The 25,621-nt window shown below is 47.7% G+C and overlaps 3 protein-coding genes across 5 annotated transcripts; 1 reads left to right on the forward strand and 2 right to left on the reverse strand.

Annotated features, from left to right (window-relative positions):
- The first annotated feature begins 606 nt into the window (after positions 1–606).
- On the forward strand, positions 607–16,782 carry coq8aa (coenzyme Q8A, genome duplicate a). 3 transcript variants are annotated; one of them, XM_028953245.1, is made up of 15 exons: positions 607–721; positions 3,542–3,727; positions 4,502–4,846; positions 5,112–5,178; positions 7,885–7,968; positions 8,861–8,986; positions 11,021–11,106; positions 11,186–11,326; positions 12,205–12,286; positions 13,659–13,752; positions 14,495–14,636; positions 14,789–14,896; positions 15,020–15,085; positions 15,170–15,256; positions 15,490–16,782. In XM_028953245.1, exons 2-15 carry the CDS (start codon positions 3,560–3,562, stop codon positions 15,781–15,783), a joined length of 1,890 nt encoding a protein of 629 aa, XP_028809078.1. In that variant the 5' UTR covers positions 607–721; positions 3,542–3,559; the 3' UTR covers positions 15,784–16,782. The 3 variants fall into 3 exon arrangements, with proteins under 3 accessions (XP_028809078.1, XP_028809077.1, XP_028809076.1); XM_028953244.1 differs by lacking the exon at positions 607–721 and adding an exon at positions 1,976–2,434 and having other exon boundaries at positions 7,885–7,959; XM_028953243.1 differs by lacking the exon at positions 607–721 and adding an exon at positions 2,019–2,434.
- Positions 16,783–17,864: 1,082 nt separating this feature from the next.
- Positions 17,865–20,696, reverse strand: akirin2 (akirin 2). The gene is made up of 5 exons (XM_028953215.1): positions 20,272–20,696; positions 19,182–19,325; positions 18,832–18,978; positions 18,672–18,743; positions 17,865–18,575 (listed from the first exon to the last, which is right to left on the reverse strand). Exons 1-5 carry the CDS (start codon positions 20,450–20,452, stop codon positions 18,565–18,567), a joined length of 555 nt encoding a protein of 184 aa, XP_028809048.1. The 5' UTR covers positions 20,453–20,696; the 3' UTR covers positions 17,865–18,564.
- A 994-nt stretch (positions 20,697–21,690) lies between these two features.
- On the reverse strand, positions 21,691–25,049 carry cnr1 (cannabinoid receptor 1). Its single transcript, XM_028953214.1, has 2 exons — positions 24,920–25,049; positions 21,691–24,085 (listed from the first exon to the last, which is right to left on the reverse strand). The coding sequence occupies exon 2, from the start codon at positions 24,062–24,064 to the stop codon at positions 22,652–22,654; it is 1,413 nt and encodes a 470-aa protein (XP_028809047.1). The 5' UTR covers positions 24,065–24,085; positions 24,920–25,049; the 3' UTR covers positions 21,691–22,651.
- Positions 25,050–25,621: the final 572 nt, after the last annotated feature.

Here is a 25,621-nt window from a genome sequence, read left to right on the forward strand (position 1 = left end):
TAGCTAGTAGTGCTGATCCCGGGTCACTTTAATTTCATATCATTAAAAAAACAGAATGTGCACATATTAAAAAAAAAAAATTAAGTTTATTTCAAGTTTATAATAAGAAGCTGCATTCAATTTTTCTGAACAGTGACGTTGCCAGTGACGCACACATTTCACCCATTTCGGTGCGATCTTATTAACCCAAATCTGAAATTGAAAATATGCGTTGTTTGGATTGCTCAGGCTGAAATATTTGAAATATGTGTCTCCAGAATATCTTGTATTTATTTATTTAATATTTCTTTAAGAATAACATACACGAAATTAGTATGTTTAGTTACTTAGTATTATGTCGTGTTGTGTGGAACGTCATCTCTGTGCGCCATATAAATGGTTTATATGACCATATTTTTATTAACAGTTAATAGTTACAGTAATGGTAACAGCAGCATCGAAACAGCAAGCCGAGTTCCCAAAATGACTTCCCTTTTCCATGCCAGGCCACACTCGACTTTTCATTGGCCGAACGCTTGGAGACGATATCGGTACGTCCAATCAGCGCCGAGGGATTTGCCGCCGCCCTCGGCCAATCCAGCCAATGGGGAGCGTTTGAGGGCGGGTCCGGCAATCACAGGCTGAAGTTGGTAAACAGCCCCTGACCTCATGGTGCAGGACGGAGACTGAGGGAAACGGAGCGGCGTGCTGCAGCGAGTCCGGCCCTCTGCTAATTCCGCGGGTGAGAGAATAATAATAACAATTAAAAAAATAATCGTTGTTATAAATATATATATATATATATAAAAGGCGTCAATTTTCTGCGAACAGACGCGCTCACCCTGGCCTGGTGCTAGCCGGAGTTAGCCAGCTAGCAGCCCGTGTGGCGCACACAACCCTCGAGTCGGGCTTGGCAGTCACGCCGCGGGGCGACTTTTTATTTGCGGTCCGGTCGAGTCTGAAGTGGGCCGCGGCGGGTTCGCGGGCGACCCATTCATTGCGGGAACGCCGTGACGTTCGCCACGTAGGTCGCGCCACCCGCCTCAAAGCAGGAAAAAGAGTAATCCAATCCCGATCCGATAAATCAATGCGTCTTATCGAATAATCAGCGCGGCGTTTCGTCACGCGCATATCCGTTCGTTCTCCGTCTGGACGTTTTTGCAATTGCTCCTCGCTCAAGTTGTATTTTTCTGTGATTTGCAGGAAGGGCAAAGTGTGCTCGTAATGCCCTTGACACCTTTTTTCTGCAGTTTTTTTTTGGTGTGCGTGTGAGCTGTAATAACAGCCCCCACCGATATGGACAGATATGGAACCACGTGTCTTAATCTGTTGATTCTCTCTAAACAGGAAAGGGAAGGAAGGGAGGGGGCGTTTCGTTGCGCCGTTTCCTATGATTGGCTTATTGCCCCATAACTGTTTTTGACCCCGCCTGCACGGAGGCGTGTGTAAATTGTACATTTACAGCATTTACCAGACGCCCTTATCCAGAGCGACTTACAATCAGTAAAGACAGGGACAGCCCGAGACACTCAGGGTTTAGTGTCTTGCTCAGGGACACAATGGTAGTAAGTGGGGTTTGAACCTGGGTCTTCTGGTTCATAGGCGAGTGTGTTACCTGCTAGGCTACTACCACCCTGCGCCCCACCCTCAGCCATCAACGCTGACGCATGACCCCCCCAACCCCGGCGGGCCACCGACCTTTCGGAGACGTCCGGCTCGCCTCCTTTCTGGAGACTGAGGAGCAAAATAAAGAGAGTGTGCATCATGTGGTCACCTTGGAAACAAGAAACACAAACACGCCTTGGTTGCGTAATTATTTGAAAAATCAGATGTGTGCGTAATTTTTTCTCCATGTTGATGCAGCATAAGGCCGTAGCACTGAAGTTCGCACCCTGCGATGGTGCCCTTCAGGTTGTGCGGCTGCCACGCCCCTCTGCAAATGAAGACATTAACGTAGTTTGGCGAGCATGCAGTTTCTCTCGATGCGGTGACGATGGCAGCCAAGTCGTTTTTTTTATTTTTATTGCTTGGCGGCGTGAAGTTCTGCTAAAGAGGAAAAGCATTGTTAAAGTAGCGCTGGCTGATATGACCTAATAATGAGCTCCATTAAACAAAATGCCAAAACTGAATAAAATGAAACCAGTACAGCTTCATTTATTGCCATAAACTCATATAACAAATCTGTGGATAATTCGTAGTGAAGCAATACGCTCATGCGAGGTCTGCATGAACACGGCCTCCCTTATTCAGGTCACGTGACGCGAACGCGTCAGTGATCTGGCAACGCCCAACTGGGATGACGTACGCACAGAAACGCGCTCCGCTGGCCGCCCGCTCCGCGTTCTCATTCGTCCTGAGGCAGCAGAGGTTGTCCGTGCCGGAGCTGGAGGATACAGAAGGTGGGATTATTCCTGTCCAAGCCTGCAAATCGGCTAGGGAGATTTGTCTGGACCAGGGAAGTCTCTCTCTCTCTCCTTCTCTCTCTCTCTCTGTGTGTGTGTGTGTGTGTGTGTGCGCGCGCGTGCGTTCACTTCTCCGTCTGCAATAAAAAGAAAGTTGTCGGCATGTTCCGATATAATGAATATATATCATGCTGGGACTGGGAAAATGTCTTCTTTGTTTGTACGTCATACTAAGTTAATTTCCTCAGTGCCTCGGTTCTCCAACTGTGGTACTCGTCCCTCTAATGGCCGGTGGTCTCTGACATTTATTATTGTCATAATAAGCTTTGTAGCCGAAACTTAAGACACATCTATTTCTGGTGACATTTGGCATTTAAAGGTGTCATATTTCAGTTTTATTTATTTAATCTAAAGTCGGTTTCTATTTAGCCCCCTTAATTCTGTGAAGCACTTTGGTCAAGCTAGGTTGTTAAAACGTGCAATATAAATAATAATGTTTGACTGATATTCACAGATGATGTTATTTTTAATTTCCTCACCTGCCATTTTGACAATTGGTGGTAAATTAATACGTTTCAGAAACTCTCAAATGATTATAAAATGTACTATACAGAATTGCTTCCTACAACGCGTCTTCACTTGCGCGTTCAGTGCTTGGTTTGCGGCCGAAGAATTTCCGCTTTGTGATCACTTTTTTGATCCTGAGCGAGGAACGGGCCCGAGGAGCTCCGTTCGCATCACGTCCGAATTGTTGGAATAACGTACGCACGCTTTTCTTTTACTGTTCTGTGCAGGTCGGAGTGAATGGCGAGTTCGTGATGGCCAACACACACTTTGCAGGGAAATCTCGTAAACAATAATGCAAGGAAGTTGCCGGGGGTAGTGGGCGGGGCAGTGGGCGTGGCTTGTGAGTAGTTTTCTGGACGTCTCGCCGCTCGCCAGGAAAACACGCTTGACCTTTGCGGGAATGTCTTGGCAGGGGCGAGGCGTGACAGCAGCTGTGTCGGTCTGGCCATTGCCAGGGCTCACTTTAGATCCGTGGTGACCCTGCCGCTGCAGCGGCTTCAGGCCGTCGGCATCCGTGTTTCCGAGGCCGGGTCGCTTCGTGCGTGCCCCGTCCCCGACCTCTGACCTTTACCTCACTCGTCTCTTCCCCACAGGTGAGAAGCAGAGCTGTCATGGCAGCCGATGTGAAGATGCTGATGCGAGGGTTGGCCAAGCTGAGCCAGGCCATGGTCCAGACTCAGGCCAGCGCCCTGCGCGGCGGCGGTGGGGCTCAGGGCGTGGCCCAGGCCATGCAGATGACCGCCGAGCAGGGCCTCAGTGCTGCCATGCAGAAGATGCAGGTGGGTCAAAATACAAAACCGCCATTCAAAAACATAGCTGCATGATTATCGTCGGGGACGTTTTGGCTTTGGACATCGTGGTTTACCAGGAAAGTGGGGTCATCCACAGGCCAAAATGCCGTTCTGAGATTCCTGTGTGGTCCGTGATAAGACCAGGTTTGAAGCGTGGCCTTCGTGCACGCATGCAGCTCCCCAAACTGCGTTGTGCTCTATCATTCATGCTCGTTTATGCATTTAAAACATGCGTACGACGTGAATGTGGACATTTTCCGTACCGTTTTACAGTTATATAAGCACCATAAACTCGTACTGACCCCAGATACAGGTTTGAACCCGCGCCAGTGTTGGAAGCCGTCTGCATCGCATGCCGAAGATGAGTGTTGTTGCTCTCGCTCCTGTTTGCTGTGTTTCTTCTGGTAGCAGCAACACACTCGCCTCTGAACCAGAAGAGCCCGAAGTCGCAGGTTCAAACCCCACTTACCGTGTCTGAAAAGTGACATTTTATTCTCTCTTGATGTCACAAGCCTTTGTCTTCATGTTTTCTGTGGGTTTGGGGTGTCCGGTTGCACCTGCTGTTTGTGCCTGGTGACCCCGACAGCAGATTAGTTCGCTCTCCATTCAGATCTCCTCATGGGACATTTCAGGGGGGTTCCATCGATGGTTGCTCAGGCTTCAGACGCGATTAAAGGGCCAGCATGAGTATCAGCACCATGCACATGCATGAATATTAACTTTTTGTTGTGTTTTTTTTGGGGGGGTGTGCTTGATTTCTAGGAGTTTGGTGGCCAGCAGCAGAACGCCCAGGACTTTGACGTTGAAATGGACTCTAAGTACGACTTCACTGGCACGGACGCGAGCCTCGAGGACTCCGAGCACGGTGGCGTGGACCCCAAGGCCGAAGAGTCTCTGGGGCATGCTGGGATGGGTGTGGGTGGGGCCGGGACCCAGCCTCCCGGGAGGTCCCGGCTGTTCGAAGGCTACCGAGACCCCGGCAGGCAGTTCTCTTGGCCGGTCCGTTCCTATCACCAGGACCATTCCTCTGTGGGTGGGCTCACCGCAGAGGACATCCAGAAAGCCAGGGAGGCCAAAAGGACAGAGTCCAAACCGCACAAACAAATGGTACGTCCCTCCCTCCATGACTAACCAGATATTAATGGAGCTTCCTTCTTTAGCCTTCGAACAAACGGTCCAAATCTGTTCCTCCTGCAGCTACATGTGTGCAGGTCTCTCTTTAGAATCTTGTCATCAACGTCCTTAAATGTCCTATAGGGCGGAAATGAAGTCTCCTTATGCCACAGAATGAAGTCTACAAGTCATGCAACATTAACGTATTCCCGTCCGACCTGTGGTGCAGCGGGCGTGATCCACCTTTTCTGTGTTCCAGCTCAGTGAGAGGGCGAGAGAGCGGAAAGTTCCTGTCACGCGCCTGGGAAGACTGGCAAATTTCGGAGGTAAGTTGCGGAACTTAAGCAAAAAAAAACACGAACAATAAGATTTTCTTTTCACAATCGTCCTGTAAAAAATAAACAAAGCATTGTTTCAGCCAAAGTTCTTTCATTATTAAAATGTATACAATTAGGGGGGGGGGGGGAATGGAAAGTTTTACCATTTAAAATAAACGTTTAGGTTGTTTCTGCCATTACTGAAATATGGGTTTTTGGTTTTGAACTCGATCTCGTTAATATTATGCATCGAACTGTTGAATTGTGGTTTAGGGCGTCGTTCGGTTTTCTACGTTTTGTCTTCAGCGGGGGGGTCGAAAACGTTTTTCGGGGGTCTGCTGCGCCACGGCCTTTACTTTTGCGTGCAGGTCTGGCTCCGGCCACGCGTCCGAGGGAGCTAATCCGCGGCCCGGCCTGTTCGCTACGATTGAGGCCTCGCCGCTAATCCGCGCGTCAGATTACGCGGGCCGTCTTAAACTTCTCGGAACAACGTGAGTCACCGGTTCGCCCATCTCGCGGCGGCTCTTTATTTACGCGCAGAGAGAGAGAGAGAGCGCCGTAGCCGCGGCCTCGTGTAAAGGTCCGTTGGCTGGATGGTGGGCGGTCCTGGGAGAACTGGGGATGAGGTTTTCCTCGGGGAAGCAAGTCTGTTATTTTCTCCTTTCGAATCCCATTCTGGACTCCAATTCATGCAACCTCAGCTTCAGTATCTAGAATTATTATTTGACTGCGTTGCACTATATTGTATATTTCAAATGGCTTTATACTAATGCAGATTATGTTCGATCTTGATAATGGCTTCCATGTTGTTTGGGGTCACTGGAGAGTAATGGGTCAAAGGGCTGGAAATTCTTAAACACTTTGTTTGTCTTCGAGGTCCACGCCATAAGGTGCCCCCATTTCAGGGCTATAGTGTGCGATAAATTTGTCATTTTAGTCACGTCCATCTTCATTTTAGTCTTTAGTCTGGCCAAGTCTGATCATTTTAGTCAATGAAAATTGTATTTTATTATGTTTGTAATTGAGTTTAACCCAGTTAATTTAGTACAAGTACCCAGTCGAATAGACAAAAACAACATTTTTCTTTTAGCCCAGCCATCTGCTCACCCACGAGAAGTGTCCAGAAATCGTATTAATTCCGCCATTGTGGGTTGCGGAAGTGATGTCATCTGTGCAGCCAGGAACAGAAACCGCAATGTATATCGTGTATAATTAGTGTGTTGTAAACCATATTTAGCATCGTTTTTATTCATCAACAATATTCCGTATATAATCTGTTAATAATCTATTTCTTTATAGTTATTGTCACCTGACCAGCACTTACATCTCGCCTTCATCACGTCACATCTTCAGTTAGTTACCTTTCTTGTAGAATTGTGCTTCAAATAAAGAACTTTGTTAACCAGATTCTTAGTTAATCATTTACAAGTCAATATTGCCTAAATGCACAACGATTTAAAAAGAGGGAAAAGTGATGAAGTGAAGTGATTGTCATTTGCAGCACAGCACACGGTGCACACAGTGAAATTTGTCCTCTGCATTTAACCCAGCACCCTGAGTGAGCAGTGGGCAGCCATGACAGGCGCCCGGGGAGCAGTGTGTGGGGACGGATCAGGATTCGAACCGGCAACCTTCTGATTTACGGGGCCGCTTCCTTCACCGCTAGGCGACCGCTGTAGGCGAAACTGTAAACTTCTGCCCCGCATTCAAATAAACACTGACATGCGAGTATGAACGTGCAGGATTGGGACAGGACGTAATAAGACAGAACAAGTGTTCCGTCACCGGATCTGCGTCCTCCGCCGATGTTCTGGAAGCTCGCCGCCCGGCCCCGACATGTCAACCCCCCCCCTCCCTCGCCACGTGTCCCTGTAACCCGAGTGGGTGGCTGCGCGGCGCGCCCGCTTTTGTCCATACTTGGCCGTGCGGCCGCGGGCGAGATCGGCGGCGAAGGTCAGACGCTGGGCAGGTGCGAGGTGTTCCGATAGCGGCTCGGCGGCGGGGCAACGTTTGTTTTAATTACACGGGTCGTGACGGCCCCTGCGGCTCACTTTGCTCTCATATGTCGACATTCTCTAGTTTTTTATTATTATTATTATTATTATTGAATTTCCAAAAAAGGAAAACTTAAGTTCAACTGTACAAATGACAATGAACGCTTTGACTCTGCATTAGTGCCAAAAGTGCCTGGGCTCTGATGAAGTGTTAAGTTAATGATCTATGCCTGTGTGAGCTGGTAATTCTCTGTTTATGACCAGCAGCCCCTCTGGTCGTTCAGTTATTGCCTCAGACTGACCCACAATCCTCCAGCACTGGGGCCGAAATGATGTTTTTTTGGCTCGCGTTGAAAGACATGAATAAACAAAATCGCTTGTGCGGCTGTAATAAAGACCGGAGGGTTACGTAAGTGCCGCTCTTACGTAATACTGTGGTGGCGGAAGAACCAGCGCTGCCCTGGTGTCGTTTTTTTTTTTTTTTTTTCCCCTTCCTCAGCAGAAGACAAATCATGTCTAGGTTGCTGTTTTTTGTTTATCATCTTATCCTCCGTAATAATAATTGTATTTTTTTTTTTTTTTTTGAGATCTTGAGTTCAGTGTCTATTCCATGTAGAATTTATGGCACGTGTTTGTGTAGATATGAACTGACGTGACCGCTCTGCTGTCCTGTATTTTTGTGTGTGTGTGTGTTAGGAACATTAACTCTTTACCTCCGCAGGCCTTGCTGTGGGTCTTGGTATCGGTGCGCTGGCTGAAGTGGCCAAGAAGAGTCTGAGGCCTGAAGACAAAAACGGTAAAAATGGTAGGACTGTTCTTTTTTTATGTGTGTGTGTGTGTGGTGTGTGTGTGTGTGTGCAGATATGAGTACAGGTTGTACTGGTTGCAGATTGTGCATTTATGGAGTGGTTCTGTTAAACTCTCCAACACTTCATTATGCTGGCGGTAGAAACATAGAACCGCGGAGGTTTGGACATGTATACTCTAAATATGAGATACATACGGAAAAATGACAGAATTCATTGAATGCTTTCCGCAAGACTGGATAAAACATTGCGCTGGAACTCTAATGGCCGTATTATGCATTTACAGTGAATTATGAGTGAGCTGGAACATTTTTGGGGACGCTGTGTCCCTACAGCCCCTCATGCTATACAGTTTTACTGAAAGCACGACCCCTTAGAAGGCATAATCTCTGTTTGAGATTATCATTTTATACATACATACATACATACATATATATTACACACACACACATACATACATTAATGATAAACGTGTAATGAGTAGTGGATGTTGGACTGTGAGAATAATGGTATTGTACAATATACAGATACTGCGCAGAATTTCAATGGAGAACCTTAATTGAAACTTAATTTTCGTTCATTTTCACTTGTATATTATTTGTTTAAATATTAATGGAAGAAAGTGTACCTTATTTGATACTTGAAAAATTTAAAAGGGAAAAATGGGTGGTAGTAGCCTAGCGGGTAACCAGGAGACCCAGGTTCAAACCCCACTTACTACCATTGAATCCCTGAGCAAGACACTTAACCCTGAGTGTCCCTGTAAATATTGATTGTAAGGGCGTCTGGTAAATGCTGTAAATGTAAATGAGTTTGGGTCACATGGTGAAGGTTGGCATGAATGTGGTGATCGACGTAGATAAGATAACGGAAATGTTCCTTCCACTTCAGGAGAGAAGAAATCAGTTCTGGACTCCAGCCCCTTCTTGTCCGAGGCTAATGCCGAGCGGATCGTCAGAACCCTCTGCAAGGTGCGTGGAGCCGCCCTCAAGCTGGGACAGATGCTCAGCATTCAAGGTAAGAGACGCCCGATACCCTTCTGCCAGGCTGACTCGGCTTGTTTTACCCAGCATTCCCCCTTTCGAAGCCACACTGTCACTGCAACATTTAATATTCTAATTTCAACAGTGTTGTTTTATTGTGTTTTTTAATTATTAATGTTTGGACACCTTCTCATTCAATGTGTTTTCTTTATCTTCATGACCATTTACGTTGGTAGATTCTCACTGAAGGCACCAAAACTATGAATGAACACATGTGGAGTTCTGTACTTAACAAAAAAAGGTGAAATAAGTGAAAACATGTTTTATATTCTAGTTTCTTTGCTCTGATTACTGCTTTACACACTCTTGGCATTCTCTCGATGAGCTTCAAGAGGTCGTCACCTGAAATGCTTCTCCAACAGTCTTGAAGGAGTTCCCAGAGGTGTTTAGCACTTGTTGGTCCAGCTCACCCCAAACCATCTGGATTGGGTTCAGGTCGGGTGACTGTGGAGGTCAGGTCTCCATGTTGTGTTAAGTACATAACTCCACATGTGTTCATTCATAGTTTTGATGCCTTCAGTGAGAATCTACCAACGTAAATGTCATGAAAATAAAGAAAACACGTTGAATGAGAAGGTGTGTCCAGACTTTTGGCCCGTACTGTATGTCGGTTATGAATGTCACCCATCAAGGTAATCGTTCTCAGTGCTGGACAAAGGTACTCATATTTTATATTCCTTCATGTTTTCTTATTTCAGAGTGCATGTCAATGCAGAAAGGGGCATGCACAGGATTAAAGTTATAAATGCGCTCATAACCTTCATTTTGAGAGTGTAAAGCTGCTGGATCACAGCACTAAAACGTTATTTGAGTTGGAGAATTTAAATGGCATTAAAATGGTTGTAAATGAAACCGTCTCAAGTGGCTTTGAACTTGATCTATTGTCGGGGGGAACGTGGTCGGAATGTGAAGTGGGGCGGGGCGCATCTGCCTCCGAGTCGTCGTTTCTGGCCTCGCTCGCGGCGTTTATTATTAAATGCCCTGTGAGTCCGTGAACTTTTGTCGGAACATTTTCGCCACCGAAACGTAGAAATTATTATTATTATTTTTTTTTTCATCCACATCGTGGATTTCGAAATTCGATGGATTTCGTCACATTGATATGTTTCAGGAGGCGGAGGGCCGGGGTAAATACGCGTCGGATATGGGTGTTCGCATGGCCGGCGTGACCCCTGGATGAATTTGTGTTATCGACGGGGTCGTATGTAGTTCGCCTTTGGATAATGCCTCTGTTGGGGTCTCCAGTTCGCGTTGTGCAATCGTCAGCATGACAAAGCACAACGGAGTCCCCCCCCCCGTCCCCCGTCAGACCACGCCTGCCATGCGGGATGCACTGGAGGGACAACCACAGATGTGGCCCTGAACAGCGCTCCAAATAAGATACCGTGACCTTTTCCTTCAAATGTGTGACGGGATTACCGGGTGCCATGCCTGTCGTAGCACGCTTTATCTTTAGTGTGCAGGAAACGGCAATTTCAGCGGTCTCCGCCCATATTTATGCCGTATATATACAATATGTACGATGACATACAAGGAAAAAGGACCTGGATATGCAACTTTCCATCGAGGATCATTGCAGCACAGACCCAGACGTCGTCATGAAAACCCGTGTGTTAAAAGTGTAAGTGAAGGGTTTTTGTGGGCAGAATTCCGCTGAAACGAGTTGATTAGCAGGACGTTAACCGGACAGCGGGGTGCTTATGGGGCCGGACGCTGCCGGTCGCTCACATTCATTGTCCGTCGTCCCTCCTGTCAGCAGGTTCTGATTTCCTTTCCAGCGAAAGGGGTCGCTTTGGGCCGCCACAGTCCCCGTCCAGAGATGACCTTGTTTTTCCTCATTACTACTCGTCTGATAAACTAACCTTGTTCTTATCAAACACAATAAATTAACAATAAACTGTTAACAATCTGCTATTATTGCTGATTCTGTTGAAAAATATCGTAGTAAACTGTCCCAAAGTTCAATAGACTTATGGTAAATGTATTTTATTTATTGGTCTCGTTCCAGATGATGCCTTCATCAACCCTCAGCTGGCTAAGATCTTCGAGCGCGTGCGGCAGAGTGCGGACTTCATGCCCATCAAGCAAATGATGGTACGTCTGGCCCCGGCTCTGCTGGCTCTGCAGCAGCTTCACGTGGCGGGTGGGTTTTAATTCTTCTGTTTTTTCATAGAAAGCCCTGTACAGCGACCTCGGACCCAACTGGAGGGACAAGTTGGAGTCTTTCGAGGAGCGTCCCTTTGCTGCAGCCTCCATTGGACAGGTGCATTTAGCCAGGATGAAGGACGGCAGGGAGGTGGCCATGAAGATTCAGGTTAGTCGATATCTCTGCAGTCTAGACTATTTGTTACATGTTTAATGTCCACAAACCCGTTTATTGGTCTTTTTATTTAACTGCAAACCTTCTTTATTTTAAAATAATCTACTTTTTTTTTGTAAATAAATTATATGCAACGTTAAACACTTATATTCACTTATAATGCAGTGGTTCTATATTCTGTTGAATATACTGTGTAAAAGTCCTGCATTTATCGCTCACTGGTCATACACGCGAATAAAGTAAACCAACAGGATGGAACTACCGTAAAATAAAGATATCCAGAACGTGGTGTTACGAGCAATAAACTCGCGTAAGCGTAATCGGTTATACCATAATGACGTTGCTTGGATGCTTTGACAAACTGTCTCCGTCCACCTGATGCCACAAGCGCCAGAAAAACAGCTGGTTCAGACGTCCTTAACGCTCATCTCACCGAAGCATTCAAAAAAACATAATGTGATGTAACGCACATTCACATTTACGGCATTTATCAGACGTCCTTATCCAGACTTACAATCAGTAGTTACGGGGACAGTCTTTACTTTATTTAGCAGACGCTTTTATCCAAAGCGACTTACAAGAGGAAGACACCAGCAATTCTCGTTCGATTTCTATAGAATATTGAGTTTACAAACTAAGAGCCCTGATAAGGTCCAGTCCCCCCTGGAGACACTCAGGGTTAAGTGTCCTGCTCAGGGACACGATGGTATTAAGTGGGGTTTGAACCTGGGTCTTCTGGTTCACAGGCGAGTGTGTTACCCGCTATGCTACTACCACCACCAAATTACTACTACCAAATTGCGGCAGGTCTCCTCCGCTACTTCTCGCCCGCGTTCACGTTTTGTCTCTCTGTCTGTCGCTTGGTGTTCCAGTACCCTGGAGTGGCCCAGAGCATCAACAGTGACGTGAACAACCTGATGACCGTCCTCAGCATGAGCAACGCGCTGCCCGAAGGTGACCGCCTCACCCCGATTTCACCCTCGCGCGACCTGCAGCCGCTCTCCGTCCAGTCGCGCGTAAACCAAGCTCCTTCTGTTCTAAATGAGTCCAGCCGGATTCTGAGCCGTGTGACCTGTGGCATGCCACACGACACAAACATCCGAGTTTTCGTGACCTTTTTTGACCCCTTTTTCCTCAGTGAGGTGCAGAGATGTGTGTCGGGGTTAAAACACAGCTTTAATTTGTCCCATTATCAAACTAACATGGATTATTAAAAAATCAGGTAATTAAGCAAATATAGGAAAAAATCCTGGCCCATCCAGAGGTTTAATCCTTTTTTTTTAATTTTTTTTTTTATTAATCCTTTTCCTTTTTCTTGTTGTATAATAAAATTTTCAAAAATTCACAAATCGTCAGAATTAAAAGCAGGAAATTTGTGTCTACAAAAATACGGGTATAGTTCTATACAGATGCATAATGCCTTTTAATTTCTGTAAGTATTTCACGAGATGCTGCCAGTAACATGCTGAACCAGGACTGTAGGACTTTGAGCCTATTTTCTGTCAGTCTGGATTTAGCGCGCTCTCGTTTATCAGCACCTCGTCCTCGAAATGGAGATTCGCTGCCAAGCGCTCGCATGGCGCGCAGACCCTTCTCGACAATGACATTTCACTCTTCATCCAGCGAAAGTTCACCTTAAAATACCAGCCGTGCTGCTAAATTGGACCGGTGGGCGGAGCCTGGGGCCGGCGGCCGGTTTCACAGGAAGCCGAGCTCCGATCAAACAGTGCCATGTGGCACTGTGAATCGGGATTTTAAAAAAATCAAGTAATTGCACGAGAAGTTCAAACATAACCAAGTAACAGTAGAACTGAAAACAGAAAACAAATGCTTTAAAAATACTATTATGCATAAAAATATCAATAAACACTAGGGGAATTTTGACACTCCCAGCTGTGTATTCTACAGGGTGGGCCTTTTTTATGGATACACCTTAATAAAATGGGAATGGTTGGTGATATTAACGTCCTGTTTGTGGCACATTAGTATATGTGAGGGGGCAAACTTTTCAAGATGGGTGGTGACCATAGTGGCCATCTTGGATCCAAGTTTTGTTTTTTTTCAATAGGAAGAGGGTCATGTGACATCAAATTTATTGGTAATTTCACAAGAAGAACAGTGGTGTGCTTGGTTTTAACGTAACTTTATTCTTTCATGAGTTATTTACAAGTTTCTGACCACTTATAAAATGTGTTCAATGTCACCAACCATTCCCATTTTATTAAGGTGTATCCATATAAATGACCCACACTGTACATTACACTGGGCTTTAGTTGTTATGAAATGGCGACTGTAACACCATCACCTTCCTGCATGTCTGCCGCAGGCCTGTTCCCGGAGCATCTGATCGAAGTGATGCGGCGAGAGCTGGCGCTGGAGTGCGATTACATAAGGGAGGCGCAGTGCTGCAAGAAATTCAGGTGAGGGCCGGCGCACGGCACCGCGGGAGAAGGTGCCGGGCGCGGGTAAACATTACGCCGTCCCGAGCGACCTCGGCGCGAAGGAAGCCAGCGCTCTCGAGTTTCGGTGACCCTGCGCCAACGCCCGCTATGTGCACGTTGCCAGGTTTTAAATATAGCCGCTCTGGAACCCCGACCACCCCGTCGCCACGTCTTGGGCTTGTGAACGTTTAGGAATGTTGAATGTGACCTTTTATCTCTGACTGGCTCGAAAGTTCACTTTTCAGGAACGTTTCAAAGTCAAACGATGTACTTTCACTGTTCTGCATAAAGAAAATAAATATGGAGGGAAAGAAAGCTGAAACTTCAAATCCTGGTAGTTTTGTGTTCACTTTTATTGGTTCATTGTATACTCGCAATATTTGCAATACTGTGGTCTGTAACGGTCGCTAAAGCAAAACATTTTTCAATTTATGAATTTGAATTTAAAAAAATAATTTCCGTTTTTTCAGTTTTGTTTTTATGTGTTTTTTTTTTTTTTTTTTTTTTTGGCTCTTGAACTTTTCGCGCTAGACACGTATGCGTCTTTAATGTTGAGCATACATGAGTCTTTACTCGAGTCTTTTTCTTGTCAGAGACGTGGTTAATTTGTCCAGCGCGTCCACAGTATGGTGTGCTGTTACTCGCAGCCAGCAAGAGCTGCTCGGTTTACCAACGTGCTGGTTCACTGTGACCTCTGACCTGCGGTTTTGCCACTTCGCAGGGAGCTGCTGAAGGACCACCCGTTCTTCTACGTGCCGAACGTGATCGACGAGCTCAGCAGCCAGCACGTCCTCACCACCGAGCTGGTGCCCGGCTTCCCCCTCGACAAGGCTGACGAGCTGACCCAGGACCTCAAGAACGAGGTAAGCGTCACCTCACCGCCTCTCAAATGAAGGGAACCGTGGGCATACCTTTACCAAAAATAGACATGCTCGCCGCCCAGGCTTTCAACGGCCCCGGGCCGCCACCTGGTGGTCAGACGTAAATCACATGCGCACGTCGCCTGGTTCCTCAGATCTGTGAGAACATCCTGGTCCTGTGTCTGAGGGAGCTGTTCGAGTTTCGGTACATGCAGACGGATCCCAACTGGTCCAACTTCTTCTACGATCCGCAGACACACCGGGTGAGACTCCGGACCCTCCCGACCAGTACATTACGGTCATGAGCACGTCATTAAAATTAATGTTCTTCTGTCACGTCCCGGGATCGCTAGATAAATACCGCCGGTTTCCATTTCTCTCTCTAGGTGGCGCTATTGGACTTTGGTGCCACACGTGGGTTTGATGAGAGCTTCACCGATGTTTATATCGAGGTGAAATAAGTTTTTTTTTTTAATTGCGTAGTTAGCCTCAGGTCGTAACTACACTGTAATTATGGATTATAACCCGCGTTACAGGTTATTAAAGCTGCCGCAGATGGAGACAGGGAAGGAGTGTTAAAGAAATCCATTGAAATGAAGTTCCTCACTGGCTACGAATCAAAGGTGAGAAGCGCCGATGGTTATTATGCCCGAAAACGACTGCCGGGATTTCATCGTGGCCACACTTGGACGTTTTATTACAGTTTATGGCATTATGACTTGTATAACATGACATTAAATGTGATTGTGTACAGGCAGGGTGATTCCGATATTAAAATATTCTGTCCAAGGAGGGAGAAATTATTGCAACGTTAAATCTGGCAGTAATTGGCGTGACATTTGTGCTCTTTCCCCAGATGATGGAGAATGCGCACGTTGACGCGGTCATGATCCTCGGCGAGGCCTTCGCGTCAGAAGAGCCCTTCGACTTCGGCTCGCAGAGCACGACGGAGCGCATCCACAACCTGATCCCGGTGATGCTGAAGCAGCGCCTGACCCCGCCCCCCGAGGAGACCTACTCCCTCCACCGCAAGATGGGCGGCTCGTTCCTCATCTGCTCCCGCCTCAACGCCCGGATCAGCTGCGAGAACATGTTCCAGCAGGCCTACGGCGACTACTGGGCCCGGCGCCGCACAGGACCAAGCCAGTGACCCCGGGCGGCCGCTGCCAACGGGCCAGTGAAGCCAGTGAGGGTGTAGGCGTCGCCCAACCTGCTGAAGCCCTGCTATGCAATGAATGTATACAGATGGCACTTTTTTTTTTCCTCTTTATCTTGTGTGCTGCTCGATTCTCGGGTACGTTATGGTAAAGTAGACATTTTAACTCCAGAGGTACTTGGAAGACAAGCCATGGTGATTTATCTTCGGACGTGGAGTATTTGTGATGGACTTGGCGGTCGTGTGTGTGTGTGTGTGTGTGTGTGTAGGGGGCTCGAGATCATGAGTCTTTTAAAACAGTCCCGTCACGTGATATTTGCGCACAAAATCAGTGTTTCCAGAATAAGGACCACCCTCTATGGTAGAGAAAGACGGTCAAATTTCAGTCCAGGTTTTTTTTTTTTTTGTTTGTTTTATGTCTCTTGCTGTAATCTAGACCAGGGTTCTTCAGATCTGGACCTCAAGTCCAAATGCAGTTTTCAGTTCTTCCACAAAAAAAAAAAAAAAAAAAATTATGGGTTTTTATTTTATTATTATAATTTTTTTTGTCCAGAGAGAAAGACCCTGGCCTGGCGCGTTGGGAAAATTGTAACGGGCGCTGCACAGCGGAGTCGGGCCTCATTTACGTTCCGTCCCTGAGGATTTCCCGTTATTAGAAACTGGACACTACTGTACCGCGTATCAGCAACGAGTGGTTTTGCTTCGTTTCCATTACGTTACTGGTGATTTACGGATTTGGAAGCTTGTGTATTCTAACTTGTGATAAAGTGTTAATGCGATATTTTTCTTTTTCTTCCTTCGAGCGGGAGAAATATGAAATGTGCCTATTGGTATGTACTGTCGTCGCCCCTGGAGCTGAACTTTATTCACGTAGTGTCAGGTGGAGTTGGGGTCAAGACAAAAACGAGTTTTTAATTTTCCTATCAATTGCATTCTTATAAAACATTGTGATAAAAAAAAAAAAAAGATTAACATTAAACCTGTCAATCAGAACTCCTGTCGTTGTTGAATTAAATCGGAACGCATTACCATCCTGCACTAGCATCCACCAAATTGTGTAACATTCATGCAAATTTCCCCCCAACACTTTGGCCAATCGGTCGGATTTATGCTCATGTGAGAAACAACGATTGGCTGCCGCACCCACATACTCGAGAGTAGCTGCATTCTTAATGCGTTAAGTTAAATATTAACGTGTTAATTCTGATGCCCCTTATAATAATGCAGTAAACCAAATATTTCAAAATCTGTGAATTTCACAGTTAATATATACAGTGCACTATATGAAGTTAAACGAGTAATGAGCAAAAAACAAATTGGGTGGTTAAGGAGGCCAATTACATTTACGGCATTATCCAGAGCGATTTACAGGGACAGTCCCCCTGGTGACACGCAGGGTAAATGACAATAATAGTAAGTGGGGTTTGAACCTGTGCTCTTCTGGCCCTTAGCATCTTACCCACTACCCTTACCCTTCTACCGCCTAATGGATGGCAACCAATCGGTTGTATGTGAGCAGCTGCGGAACTCAGGTAGGTGATCTGCTCCATCGTGGTGGATCCTTCTGTCCAGGATTTCACGTGGCCTCTTCTTACAAGCCAGTAATTGGCCCTAGCGGTTAAGGAAGCGGCCCCGTAATCACGAGGTTCGAATCCAGATCCGCCAAGGTGCCACTGAGCAAAGCACCGTCCCCACACACTGCTCCCCGGGCGCCTGTCACGGCCGCCCACTGCTCACTCAGGGTGATGGTTAAATACAGAGGACACGTTTCACCGTGTGCTGTGCTGCAGTATATCACAATGACAATCACTTCACTTTCAGAGAATTACGTGGGTTTTTCCCATCCATGTAATGCCCAGAATGTTCATGTCTTCCTTGGATTAAATTTTTGGGATCGACCGTGATGTTCTGCTTAACGGTCCAGACCCGCGCTGCCGGTGTTAAACACAGGCCCGGACTCGCAAATGTGACATTTGGTCTTTGCGTTCACATGAAAATTGTCCACACGGAGGAACCGACTCCCGTGATATTTAATGCTAATAAATGGAAGAAAAAAAAAACAAAAAAAACACTCCTTTATAAATGTAAACCATTTATTTTTTTATACTTTTTCCCAAACTAAATCCAACTAAACCCACTACACAGGGAATATAACTGTACAGGGAGGGAAGAGAAATAAAAATAAATTAAAAAATCAGGTTAAAAAAAAAAAAAAAAAACAATTTTAAACCGAAGTAAATGGGCGGGGTTTTATATTTATATATATATATAAACAGTCAATTCTCTCCGCTTTAGTAAACCTCGGAAAAGCCCCAATTCGGATCCGATTCCGATCCACTGCCCCCCCCCCCAGACTGGGACCGCACTGTTAGAGGAGGGGAGAAATGTTTAAAAGGCAAAACAGTCCAGCACCAGACGTAAGAAGGGGCCTGTGGTCCTCACTGGTGGTCTAGTTTTTTTTTTTTTTTTTTTTAATGAAATGAAGTTTTTTTTTTCTCAACACCCCCCCACCAAAAAAAAAAAAAAAAAGTTTAAACGGACCGGGTGACTCGATAAAAGGCATGAGAACGTGCCTAATAAATTACGAATACAGCGAACGATGGGTAAGACGCAGCTGGCGGGAGGAGCTCCAGGCGGGATATGGCACCGCTAGCAAGTCCAGCTTCAGGCCCGTCGGCGCTCCGCGAGAGAGACGCTCGCCGACATGTCCCGGAAGGGCTCGCAGCAATTACAGGGGGCGGGGAAAGGGGGCGGGTCTGTGCAAAGGACACGTACTCAGGAAACATCTGGGCAGAAAAACAAAAACAAACGAAAGTAGTAATTTAGACAAATATTACCACCACTACGAAGATTAAAAATAAGAACCACGCCGGGATACGTACAGCTGGCCGGCTGCTCCCCGAACCGCCGCAGTAACTGATCATGGGTGAACTTCACGAAAGCGTCGTATTGTTCTGGGGGGGGGGAGGAGAAAAGAAGAGGAATTTCCCGTTAAAAGTCCCAACGGAGCCGAACGCGGGTTGAGGCGGCGGAGGGCCCGACCTGCCAGCTTCGTAGTCAGGATTTCGTCGTACTCCTCTCGCACCTTCTCCTCGCGCTCCTTCAGAAGGCGCTCACAGATCATGCCCACCTGCCTCAAGGTGAACAGGGGCTGCTCCCTCCTAGTAGGGGACGCGCCACCAGACGTGCCTGCGGACAGGAACAAAAAGGGAATTTCACGAAGCACGAACCAGAACGCGATTCGTTGCCAAAACGTTCGCGGACTATCTTTGTCTCGTTCACGAAATAACTGTACACAAGACGTGGAACCTATGGGGCCATTTTCGGCCCTCAGGACCTCTCGGCACAGCTTCCCTCCTCCACACAGAGCAGACAGACGAAGACGGCGCTACCTGGCAGAGGGGAGCCGCCCAGCATGGAGGGCGGATGCTGGGACTCCAGGGAGCAGCAGCCGTCCGTCTGCTGGAAGCTGCTCTCCAGGTGCCGGCGCTTCTGCATCCGCTTGTACTCCTGCTTGATGTTGTGCAGGATTTGTTCTGGTGGGAGAAGAGATGAAAAAATATTATATATATATATATAAATTTGTGACCAACCAGACCAACAGTCCCCTATTATGAAAATGTGACTTTGTGAGATGATTTAACATTAATACGAGTTCCCCGAGCCTGTCTATGGTCCTGCAGCGTGAAGAGAGTTTAGGTCGTTCTGCTTCACCGTTCAGAGAGCGGTATGGAATTTTCCCCTATATGACGTCATAAGGGGAAAGGTTACTTCTCGTTTCTCGTGCTTTTTCTGCCCAGAGAACTTCCCACACCTCCCCTAAAACATCATCTCCACCGACCGTCATGGCTTCCAATCGTGTGAACCGTTGCAGTCACTTGGACGTAAAAACGAGCACAAATTAATTTTTTAGCTCCATCATGTGAGACTCTGGAGATCCAGTGGGTTCATTTTATTTTTTCTGGAAGAACGTCCACACGACTTCCATGTCTGTAACAAACATCGTGGTGAATGATGTTGGTGAGATCATTTCCGGGAATGCCTGCTCAACTCCTATAGGACACTCTCCTCCTGGCCCCGCCCTCTCCCCCTCCTCATTAGCATTTAAAGCTACAGACACCGAAACGGCGCATCCTGGGAAATCTCATTGTGGGACTGGAATTCTGCACAACAAGACTTGAGATACAGAATTAGGGGACCAACAGGACCGATAAAAAAAGCTAAATAAAAACCCAACACCAGAATATTGTCGACGTGGGAACTGTGGTCTTGTTGGCTAGTCGGCGTTTTCCTGCGCCGATTTCAACACGTTCAAACACCGAAACGACGCCGCGTCTACACAAGAAACCGCAGCGGCTCCGGCCGCCGTTCTGAACGGGTTCGGCGTCCCGCCCGGTCCGCTCGGCCCGGCACTGACGTTTCCTGGCGAGGAAACATGCGCCATTGTCGGCGTTAGCGTGCTAGCAGCGGCGCGTCGCTCACCCGCGGTGAGCCGGGACGACACCTCGCCGAAGGGCGACGGCTCCATGCGCAGGTACTTCTGCGGGGACGAGGCGGCGGAGGCCGACGGCGACATCGGCGCGCAGCGTCTCCGTTTGGGGGAGGCCGGGCTCATCAGCGGGTCGAAATCCAGGGTCCGCTTCAGCGTCGCCCCACAGGCCATTTTCGGGGAGCGTCGGTCTTCTTCTCCTACAACCCTCCACGGAAAGCGGGCGTCCCTGCTCCTCCGGCGGCTGCAAACGCGGACCCCGAGGCGGCCGAGTGTCCGGGCTACTAGTCACGCCGGTTCTCGTCCCTCCTGGACGCCGCAGACTCGCAGATTGGTTCGGATGAGAAGGGCTGCGCCGTCGCTTCCGCGGCGCTCGTAAAATATGGCGAGCAAAACAGCGTCCCCTCACCCCGGACGCGCGCTGTGGCGCATGCGCGGGGTGCCGCGGTGGTAGGTGGGATTTGGAGTTTATCGGGGGCGGGGTTTGACACAGAGACGTACGGAGGTGCGCGCGGAAGAAGACTACATTACCCAAGCGAGGCCGCGTCGGGTCCTGCTTCTCGGACGGACCCCGCGATTGGTGCGTTCGGAACGTAAAGGGCTTTTTTTTATTTAAAAAGCCGATTGCGCACTTACTAAACATATATACTTCACGTAGTTAACGCAAAAAAACTACTATTGAAAACTGAGTTAATGCGAGTGATCGGGGAGCAGTGATCAAGAGGACCTCGGTGGCACCTCGGCGGGATTTGAACCCTCAACCCATCGGTTACTATTCTGCTTCCTTATTCCCTAGCATGATGAAAACGGATAATTAACAGTCTTCGTATTTATAACTCCAAGCTCTTTCAATGTGCTTGTGTCCGTGGTTTTTAAAATTATTATTATAAATTAAAAGCATGAATAGACGAACAAGACACGTCAGATAGACGTTTACGAGAACGAAAAATGAAAACAAATAAATACAATGTTGAATTCATAACTACAGAAAATCGTTAAACGTTCCCGTTACCAAATGAAAAAGGAAGAAAATATATATTAAAACTTTTCACTGTAGCACCTCAGAACTATCGCCATTACAATACAGTGCCGTTAACTATTGCACACAGGATGCAGTTTTCTTTTCTAATATGAACGTCATCTACGATCAATACTGCGGTCAGGGGAGAATATTGATAACGGGTTGAGAATATTGACAGCGCGAGGAGCGCCGGTCTGTTCCGGCCGGTACCGCTGGGGGGAGCCCGAGTGCCACCAGCGGCGTCGGTTCCAGTAAAATTCCTCAAGGGGGCGCCAAACCTCCAGAAATAGTCTATTGGCACCCTAACCCTTATTATTATTAATTGGAATACATGTAGTGTTTTGTAATAGTTTACTTTTCAATTGAAAATGCAAATAAAAACATTACACAGTTTAGGTTAACTGGCAGTTACTTTATTCAAAAGCTTGAAAACAGACTACATGGCAAATACAGAAAACACAAGCGTCCAGTTATTGAACTTTTACTTGTTCTGTTGTTATTTTTTTTTTTTTTTTGACAGACTGCTCATTTGCTACCTTGGTACAGAAGCCACTTGACATTTCATTTTTGTACTCCAAATATTAAAACAAGAAGAATACGGGGAAAAAAAGAAAGAAAAAGAATTCGGAATTATTTCGGAAATTTTTTAACATCAAGTATCAACGTCCACAACGCCGACGAGATAACGGAGAACAGTCAGAATCATTATGGCCCGACATTGGAGGGATTCAACTTTGAAGCTGTATATTTAAAAAGGAACTGAACACAATTCGGCCTTCTGGGGGGACAATAGTCATCGATCCGGAATGCATGAATCCCGGGAGACCTGCTGCAGGGAAGCCTGAAAGCCCCAAAGACGAGATGAGTTCATGCCGCTTCCTGTACACCAGTGCGTCCGGCACACTGCACACGAACAATCGGAGACGGTTTTCCACATTGCCCCCCCCGCTAATGTACGTGATGTTCCTCATCCTGGTGGCAGTAGACTCGACATGGACAGAATTACGTCGTCGTCGTTATTGCACACTTATATTTACATGAATTTCCTCGTGTTAATTAACTGCGTGACGTGTGGATCCCTTTTCGTATTCCAAAATAAAGGTGTGCTTTCGCTCTGTTTCTATGTCCAGTTCTATGCCGGCCTGCAAATGGCGTTTTTTGCAGTTTTTTTACGGAACGCGGCGCATGTCCACGTGGGGAGGAGGGATGGGGGGTGATTACATGTCGACACGACGCAGGAAAACGTTCAGTAGCCCCTTGTTCCCGTGAGAAGAAGAAAACGAGATCGTTCGCTCGAAGAACCTGATATTTGATCGTTTCTTTCGAAGTAGAAAAGTCTCGGGGGCGGGAGGTCACACGGCCTCGGCGGACGTCTCCGTGGAGACGGACATGGTCGCTTTGGCTATCTTCACAGTGGTCTTGACGCAGCTCTCGGCGGCCCGGCTGGCGGCGATGGCGGCGTGCCGGTTCTGGCAGTCCGACTCCAGGCTGTTGTCCAGCTGCTGGGCGCTGCTCCGGCACGCCCGGCAGGCGCCCAGGAAGGCGCGGCGCAGGTCCTTGCTCCTCAGGGCGTAGATGACGGGGTTGACGGTGGAGTTGAGCAGGCAGAGCATGCTGCAGAAGGCGAACACCGTCTTGATGCCGTCGTCCATCTTCCAGAAGAGGTCGTACGCCATGATGGCCAGCAGGGGGCCCCAGCAGATGACCAGCACCGCCAGGATGAGCACCAGCGTCTTGGCCAGGCGGATGTCCATGCGCGCCTGCTCGGGCCGGGCGGCCTGCACCTTGGTGCCGTCGGCCGCGTGGACCACCAGGCTCTTCTGCGAGGTGCGGCTCAGCATGCGCACGGCGTGGTGGTGCGCCTTCCACAGGATGTACATGTAGGCGTAGACGATGAAGAGGACCAGCGCGCTGGTCACGCCGATCCAGAACATCAGGTAGTTCTCGTCGATCAGCGGGAAGATGTCCGAGCAGGCCGAGTTGAGGCGCTTGCAGTTCCAGCCCAGCAGGGGCAGCACGGCGATGGCGATGGAGATGGCCCACATCATGCAGAAGGCGATGACGGCCTTGGTGCGCGTGACGATGCGCCGGTAGGCCAGCGGCCGGTGGATGGAGATGTAGCGGTCGATGGCGGTGAGGAACAGGCTCCCCACCGAGGCGGTGAAGGACGCCGTCACCCCGCCCAGCTTGAAGAGGAACACGTTGGGGCCGTCCTTGCGGTGGAACACGTGGAAGTCCAGGAAGCTGTAGACGAAGATCACGCTGCCCAGCAGGTCGGCCACGGCCAGGCTGCCGATGAAGTGGTAGGACGGGCGGCAGCGCAGCGTGCGCGACTGCAGGATCACGCACAGCACCACCAGGTTCTCCAGCACGGTGAAGGTGCCCAGCGTCAGGGACATGACGGCCACGGCCAGCTGCTGGCTGGGCGTCAGGATCATGAAGCACTCCATGTCCATGAAGTTCTCGCCGCACTGGATGTTCCTCCCTTCGTCCCCCGGGGAGCTGCGGTTGCCGAACAGGTCCGAGGCGTTGGTGGGGTAGAAGGGCAGGCCCCGGAGGATCAGCTCCTCGTCCGGCGGCACCTTGTCGGGGAAGGAGTTGCTGCGGAACGCCGAGAGCGGCTTCTGCAGGGAGAACCCGCCCTTGGCGAAGTCCGCGTCCATGCCGGGGTCGTCATAGCTGGCGTCGTTGGAGCCCAGGTACCGCAGCCCCGAGGTCATCGTCCGGAAGGTGGTGTCGGCCACGCCGTCCAGAACCGACTTCATGGCTGCTGCTTCGCGGACAGCCTGCCAAATGACCGGGAAAAGTGCCATGAATTCTCCCACAGTGGTCCCGGTCCCACTGCTCTGAACAGCCGAGCAGCAGATATCATGATGAAATGCAAAAATGCCGCTTTAACCGGGATTTCATCATAAGAGCTGCTGCCCAGGGTCGTTATTGTTATATATACATTTTTTTCATGTATATTCATCCATTTGTATATATATTCAATTCAAATTTTATTTGTCACGTACGCAGTCGTACACGGTATGATATGCAGTGAAATGCTTTAGCGGCTGCTATAGACCTCAATATTGCAAACATTGCAAGTATACAGTGAACCAATATGCAAATATTGCAAACGTAACCGAATATTACACTTTTACGTCTTTAACATAAAATATGTGTATGAATTGCATATCTGCATCTATACCACAATATATAGTATGGATCAGTTCAGCAATGCATGACTTCATGTTAACTGAGCGAATTTAATGTTCGCGTCTCTACTATTGAATATTCGTGCCGACGTGCGTGTGACCACAAGAGGGCACAAAATGAGCGAGAAGAAGAAGTAAAAAATCGGAAGAAATGTGAAAAACGAGTCGTGTAAAGAGAAGTGCAGATGTCTTTCTTTTTTTTTTTAAAGTGTTTATTCCTATATTCTGCACATGATACGGCAACCGTTGCATCGGAGCGCCGAACTCGCCTTTGTTCGTGACCAACCAACAAAAAGAAACGCAGATGCAATAATAATGTAATAAATGCACCAAACCATTAAAATGCACCAAACCTCGCGGGTAATAAGACGGCAGGCAGGTGTCGTGATATGAAATATGAAAATATGAGAATGTGTTTACCTTCACATCGTCGTCGGCGCGGTTTTATACTTTCTATATAATTATATGGTATGAATGTATATAGTCCGGTCGCATGTCCGTCGTACCGGCTGCTCGCCGCCGCCGCCGCCGCTGCCGGAGCGTCTCACATGCACGCGCATATATTTATGAGGCGGCGGGCGCGCGCAGACTCGGGAGGCGGGGCCAGCGGCGACGGGCCACGCCCCGTTTAATTAAGACGACGCACGCTGTTAATTACACGACTGCGTTTTTTTTTTTTTGTGGTCTGGCGATGACAAATTTGGTCCGAATACGGGGGCGGGAATGGGCGTGGCCTACTTAATTCGATTTGCTGCAGTAATAATGCAAATGAATCGAAGTTCAATTTCACAAGATGCGCACAATCTGTTATCTACGATGGTTTAAAAGTCCATGTTAAGAACTAACTCAAATGGTTCTCTCATATTGTTAGATAAGGTCTTAATTTACTCAAGGCATGCTTGAAAGGTTAGTTTTTTAATGAATTTCATTTATCTTATAGCCCTTGTCATGTGTGTGTATATACACACACACACACACAGTTAATTAAAAATATGTGTGTGTGTGTATTTATATATATACATCCACTTATTTTTAATGAAATGCATGTTAACACGCACAACTATTATCTAAGATGCTTTGAATGGTACATTTGTTCATCATTAATTTGTACAGTTATATATT

Source organism: Denticeps clupeoides, chromosome 14 (assembly GCF_900700375.1).
Source record: "Denticeps clupeoides chromosome 14, fDenClu1.1, whole genome shotgun sequence".
In the NCBI taxonomy this organism is placed as follows: domain Eukaryota; kingdom Metazoa; phylum Chordata; class Actinopteri; order Clupeiformes; family Denticipitidae; genus Denticeps; species Denticeps clupeoides.

What these genes read in the sequence shown, in the direction of transcription:
- coq8aa (XM_028953243.1), top strand. Translation starts at nt 2,276, where the DNA reads ATGACGTACGCACAGAAACGCGCTCCGCTGGCCGCCCGCTCCGCGTTC. An exon ending in AAGACTGGCAAATTTCGGAG is followed by an intron (nt 5,179 to 7,884) that starts GTAAGTTGCGGA and finishes TTACCTCCGCAG; the next exon opens with GCCTTGCTGTGGGTCTTGGT. An exon ending in ACAGATGCTCAGCATTCAAG is followed by an intron (nt 8,987 to 11,020) that starts GTAAGAGACGCC and finishes GTCTCGTTCCAG; the next exon opens with ATGATGCCTTCATCAACCCT.
- akirin2 (XM_028953215.1), bottom strand. Translation starts at nt 20,452, where the DNA reads ATGGCCTGTGGGGCGACGCTGAAGCGGACCCTGGATTTCGACCCGCTG. An exon ending in GGGCGGCTCCCCTCTGCCAG is followed by an intron (nt 18,979 to 19,181) that starts GTAGCGCCGTCT and finishes TCCTGTCCGCAG; the next exon opens with GCACGTCTGGTGGCGCGTCC. An exon ending in CCTGACTACGAAGCTGGCAG is followed by an intron (nt 18,744 to 18,831) that starts GTCGGGCCCTCC and finishes CCCCCCCCCCAG; the next exon opens with AACAATACGACGCTTTCGTG.
- cnr1 (XM_028953214.1), bottom strand. Translation starts at nt 24,064, where the DNA reads ATGAAGTCGGTTCTGGACGGCGTGGCCGACACCACCTTCCGGACGATG.